The sequence below is a fragment of the Halyomorpha halys genome, unplaced genomic scaffold (assembly GCF_000696795.3).
Source record: "Halyomorpha halys isolate HHAL.00 unplaced genomic scaffold, Hhal_1.1 Scaffold49.1, whole genome shotgun sequence".
Lineage (NCBI taxonomy): Eukaryota > Metazoa > Arthropoda > Insecta > Hemiptera > Pentatomidae > Halyomorpha > Halyomorpha halys.
Window position 1 is genome coordinate 575,434 of NW_027115511.1, and position 6,035 is coordinate 581,468.

The following is a 6,035-nucleotide window of genomic DNA, read 5'->3' on the forward strand; positions in this document are numbered from 1 at the left end:
AGACCCTGTTCTCAATGACAGGACTCCAAGCCAATAACCTGTTCTCAAAGACAGGACTACAAACCAAGAACCTGTTCTCAATGACAGGACTCCAAACCAAGAACCTGTTCTCAATGATAGGCTACAAACCAAGGACCTGTTCTCAATGATAGGCTACAAACCAAGAACCTGTTCTCAATAACAGGACTACAAACAAAGAACCTGGTCTCAATGCCATGACTACAAACCAAGAACCTATTTTCAATGACAGGACTACAAACCAAGAACCTGTTCTCAACTCACTCTTTTATTGAGTCATCACGTACAAGACAAGTACTGGAACTGCTATTGGTATTTGGAGGGGGGGAAGTGCGGCAAGTGGGTCTAGTGGTCCTTATTACCAACCCCTGACGGCTACCTAAGTTGCCGCAGCGTACTGAGTGAGTGTCAAGATTTTCGGCGGTCCCGAAGAATGAAGTGTGCTCGGCACTGGAACCTGCGCCCCGACCCCCACGGTCGTCACGTCCCTTACGAGCCAAGTAACACCATAACCAAAAGATTAATTATAGTTCAAATCATTAACTACGTCAGATATTTTGTTTCTTAATTGGATGTTAAATAAAAAAAAAAAATATGAAAACAAATATATCCTCAATATAGTAAGGCTTCCTAGAAAAGACCAACAAGGATATGCACAGGAGAAGCTGCGTCCAACATCTTAGAGTTTGTCTACATTCGGTATTATCTCCTCTATATAGTAAGGCTTCCTAGAAGAGACAAATTTGTAGGGCATTTAGAAGGGAATGGATGCATCGTAGCTAATTTTATATCCCATTTCAACAACTCGGAATGTCGTATTTCTTCAGGGAATAATCTTTAAAGAAAAAATCTTTTAGCGCGGTTTTCCCCGGCCTGTAACTCTCCTGCAGCTCGTAATAAGGTTTTTTTTTCTGTAACTTAGACACCATAACCATATTTAATTTTTTTTTCTTCGGGATTGGGGCTCTAGTTAGTCTAATAGAAATGAAGGATGGCTGTAGTGCTAACAGTAGATCGTAGATTAGGCAATATCAAAGGAGAGGAACTGTATCGCGGGAAGGGGGTACTAATTTAAGTGTCAAAAGAGTACATCCTCCATCCTAGGTTCACCGTGAGAGCTGCACTATGGCTACTCCTGCCAACTGTCACCGAAGGGGGGAAGAGATTAACGTCAACACATCTTGCCTCATTCTAATTTATGAAAATATATACATAAATAATACCAGGCATAGCCATTGTGCCAGTAAGTTAGAGTGGCATTCTCTAAATAAACACATTTTGTTATTTTTTTAAAATGTTTCCCAACCCATTTAGCGCCTCTTCAAGCTGGTCCATGCTTTTCTCTATTAAAAAAAAAAAATTAGAATCTAATCAAATTTTACATTTAACTTACTGTCGAGATTCAAAAAGGAATATAATATTCAATCAAAATATTACTATAACAATAAGGCGGTACAATATTTCACAAAATCATAATATATTTTTCATTGAAAGAACAAAGTTTAGGACATCAATCACACCATCAAAGACTGAACAACGGACCCAGCAATTTTTGATTGCTTGCTATAAAATGTTCTTTTTTAAAAAAGTATACCTCGGGAATTATTGAACATAAATAGCTCTATTAGTGCGCATATTATATCAAATTTACTTTGAATGATGGGGGCTCTATTAGGGTTTTTAGTATTGTTGGTAGTTTTGAAGATATTGAGCTCCGAATGAAAAATTATTAATATTTTATTTATTTTAAAACACCTGCCTAACTATACAGGACAGACTCATCAAGTTTGACTGGTTTTATATTTATAGTTTTTATAATAGCAATCACAAATGGGGTTAAATAATTGACTTTTTTCCACCAGGCTCTTTTACTATAATGTTTCATTTTTGTTATTTCTTTTGCATATAATTGTTTGTTACTAATATTTAATTATTAAAATTATTCAAGTTAAATTATCATGAGTTTTTTTTCCACCTTTATTGACTTGTTTTTTTCATCTTCTAATAGTAAAGTAGGATAAACACTTTACTTTATTTACAATTTGAAAAAAAAATATGGAATGATAATACCTCAATAATTACATAGAAATCGATGTAGGGTGTAGGTAGTGTGATAACCACCGATCCATTAAGAATTGTTGAATTAACAAATCTTGGGTTCCCTGAAAATAGGAATGTATCCCTAGATCTCCAGGCCTAGCAATTATAAATTCGGTATAGAAATAAAAGTTAAAATATATGAACGTGCTTCATCATAAAAATTAATAAATAGAAGAATTTCAAACAATTACATCGGTAAAATGAGGTCTATTCAGGGTTTAGATTGCTCTGGATCAGATGAGGCAAGGTAGAACAGGTATGGTTTAGGTTTCTCTGGGTCAGATGAGGCAAGGTAGGATAGGTAGGGTTTAGATTGCTCTGGATCAGATGAGGCAAGGTAGGAAAGGTATGGTTTAGGCTGCTCAGGATCAGATGAAGCAAGGTAGGAAAGGTATGGTTGAGGCTGCACTGGATCAGATGAGGCAAGGTAGGAAAGGTATGGTTTAGGCTGCTCAAGATCAGATGAGGCAAGGTAGGATAGGTAGGGTTTAGGCTGCTCAGAATCAGATGAGGCAAGGTAGGAGAAGTATGGTTTAGGTTGCTCTAGATCAGATGAGGCAAGATAGGATAGGTAGGGTTTAGGCTGCTCAGGATCAGATGAGGCAAGGTAGGAGAGGTATGGTTTAGGTTGCTCTAGATCAGATGAGGCGAGGTAGGGTTTAGATTGCTCTGGATCAGATGAGGCAAGGTAGGAAAGGTATGGTTGAGGCTGCACTGGATTAGATGAGGCAAGGTAGGACAGGTATGGTTTAGGTTGCTCTGTATCAAATGAGGCAAGGTAGGACAGGTATGGTTTAGATTGCTCTGGATCAAATGAGACAAGGTAAGAAAGGCATGGTTGAGGCTGCTCTGCATCAGATGAGGCAAGGTAGGACAGGTATGGTTTAGTTTGTAAACAAAATAAAAAAATAAACTACTTTTACTTTAATTTTGCATGTTTTTTCCCTCATTGGGTTGCCTGGCCACGTCTAGTTCCTCCTGCCTTCAACCGCTCTACCGAAATACCTCTAGGTCCCGCAGCTTTTCCACAGTTGGCATTTCTGTGTGCAACAAGAACTTCATCCTCTTGCAGTGTTACCTTATCTTATGCATACTCCTCAGGTGGATATATACCAGACCATTCTGGTCTTGTTTCAGTGAGGAGAATTTTGTAATGGTTCACCCAGGTCTTCTCACTTATAAGAGGAATCAGATTACCCTTCACTTGTGTTCTGAGAGCTTTTGGTATCCTCCACGATTCGCGAATCTTATTGTAGCCCAGGGTATTATAAATCCTCCTGCTACAGGTTTCCCATGCTAGCTTCTAGCTTTCTGCAACGGTGCGCTTTACCTGTGCATTTAAGCTTCTATATTCTCTCCAATCTCCTTGGCTTCTGCTATATAGCCATTTATTGAAGAGAAACTTTTCCTGTCCTACCATTTCATCTATTTCCTTATTCCACCATTATTTTGTAGGATTAGTTTCTACCTCCCATAGGGCTTCACTAGCAACATAATAGATAAACTTCTTAATGTGCTCATATATCTCAACGGCATCACTGTGTCCATTATCACTCATTTTGGATTCCATGCGGCGTTTGTAGAGGCCCCTAATGCTTTCATCATTGAGTAGATGAAGCTTATACTTGCGCTCATCTAAGCGTTCGGCTTTTGATTGTTCATATACCTTACACCTTACTTCTGCATAGTGCCAAGCATTTGGCTCTTAAAAACCCTCGCAAGACTCTCACATCCATTATTAGTAGTAGACTATGCTGCTTGGTAATACAGTAGTCCAAGATAGAAGGGCTGAATCCCGGTTTACTTCAAGTAAACTGATGCTCCTAGATGCTATGCTATGCAGGAAGAAAGTGTTTTGCACTTTTAGGTCGAATTCCTCGCACACGGAGTCTGAGGCCGTTATCATTTACTTCCTCCTCCTGGCATATACCCACAACCTGGTTTCCTTTCCAAATCGAGCATTCATATCCCTCATTATAAACACTTGGTCCTTGTGTCTGATTTTCTCTAGATTAGACCTAAGTATGACATCGAAAAGGTCCTTTTCGGTGGCCAATCTATTGTTATCTGGGCTGTAGATACCAAGAATAGGAACATTGTAGCCGAATACTCTCAAGCCTATTCATATAACCCTTTCCGAGACCATCTCATAAAAGGTCACCCATCGTTTGTGTTTCCCTCGGATCACAATGGAGACACCAGCCCTAGCCCTTGGCTAGTTTCGTAACAACCATAATACGATGCAAAGCAAAATCATAATATTAGTTGTAATACGAAATATCAAAAAATTCATACGTAATGAATTAAATAATAATTCTAATAATTAAATAATGATTTCAACAAAATGAATAATAACTGTATTTATGTACTATAAACCTTAAAAGTAAGGTAAATATCGATTCTATAAATACCATATAGCAAATTACAAAAGAAAGAAATCTGTCATACTTAGTAATCGATTAAATCTCAAATTTAGAGCTCCACAGTGCAGTCATCCATTTCCTACCCGACACTCCGGACAACGGGGGCAGCAGCCCAAGGAAAAATAGAATTGGCAGTGGTTACGCTGTTGATTTTAACATGGCAGGGAACAAAACCGTTACTAATAAGACCCAGGAATAGCCAGGAGCTGTATAGCACATCATAACCTGTCCAAGGTTAGTATAGACTATAAGGCCGATCTAACTCGAGAACATGGTCAGGAACAGTGTAGTACCGCATTATAACATGTGCAAGGTTAGTATAAACTATATGACTGATCCTACTGAACAACATGGTCAGGAACAAGGTCGCAGCGTGCTTCGAGAGAGAAACAGCAAACGAATGGAGAAACAAAATTTAGATGTGAGGAATCCCAATCTAAATTGGGATGGCGGGTACAAACTGAAGCGATATGAGCTCCCTTCACGGTGATAGTCTATTGGGAAGCAGAATACTATCAGAATTGAGTGTTTGCGTGAGCCTAAAAAGACGAGGACAGTACATATCGAACAGCTAAAAATAATCAACATAAGCAGTCTAAATGTCTTCTTCCAACAACTGAAGGAAACGAATTACCAAAATGTAATTTCTTTCTTTATTTTATTCTTATATTTTTTACATATAAAATGCGGTGTTATTCTTTTAATAATTTATAAAGACTGCATTTTATTCTATGTGTGTGAGTTAATTTCACTCTTGTATTTATTGCAATTTTACGAGGATAGTTAGTAAACTGATGGGGCCGGGGCAGCGGGAAAGATCTTAGTTACGGCCCGTTAGCTGACAGAGGCCCATATCATCTGATGAGCGCCAGATCAGCTGTGGAATGTATACACATACATATACATATATATCAATCTATAAGTTACAGACAGCTGGTACTTCGATATCAGCTGATCATGTGTATATATAAAGATGTGCTGAACCCAATAAAGCGTGTATATTACAGCAGTTCAAACGTGTTACATCTTATTCCTTCTTCTCATTTTTGACATTTTGCTTTCGCCAATACTTAACTTATATATATATATATATATATATATATATATATACACACACACACACACACGCACAACGATTCAATCGACGAGGTGAAGTTCTCCTGGAAACTTTCGCACACCTAAATGATATGATCCTTATGAACACTGGAACAAATCCAACGTTTACAAGTGCAGGAAGATCATCAATCATTGATTTGACGTTTGTACTGATGCTGTTGTGATGGACGCATGCATCGGATCCCTACTTGGGAAGTTTGTAGATTTTATACAAACAGTGATCACCAGGCTATATTGATCACACAACATACACCTACAAGAAAGAAGAGTTGCCGATGGAGGGCTAATGGCTGGAATACAAAAACCGCTTCATTCACTTTAATGCTAGAGGATGAGTGTGAATTAAAAGGGTCAGCCGAGGAAAAGGCGCGTATACTG

At 38.3% G+C, this 6,035-nt stretch overlaps 2 protein-coding genes across 3 annotated transcripts in view; both read right to left on the reverse strand.

The window, feature by feature from the left end:
• LOC106690046 (myocardin-related transcription factor B) overlaps positions 1 to 6,035 on the reverse strand; it is a 223,142-nt gene that overhangs the window by 174,825 nt on the left and 42,282 nt on the right. The gene's annotated exons all lie outside the window — the stretch shown is intronic.
• On the reverse strand, positions 2,330 to 3,854 carry LOC136797063 (probable serine/threonine-protein kinase samkC). The gene is made up of 2 exons (XM_067052553.1): positions 3,797 to 3,854; positions 2,330 to 2,967 (listed from the first exon to the last, which is right to left on the reverse strand). The coding sequence occupies exons 1-2, from the start codon at positions 3,852 to 3,854 to the stop codon at positions 2,330 to 2,332; spliced, it is 696 nt and encodes a 231-aa protein (XP_066908654.1).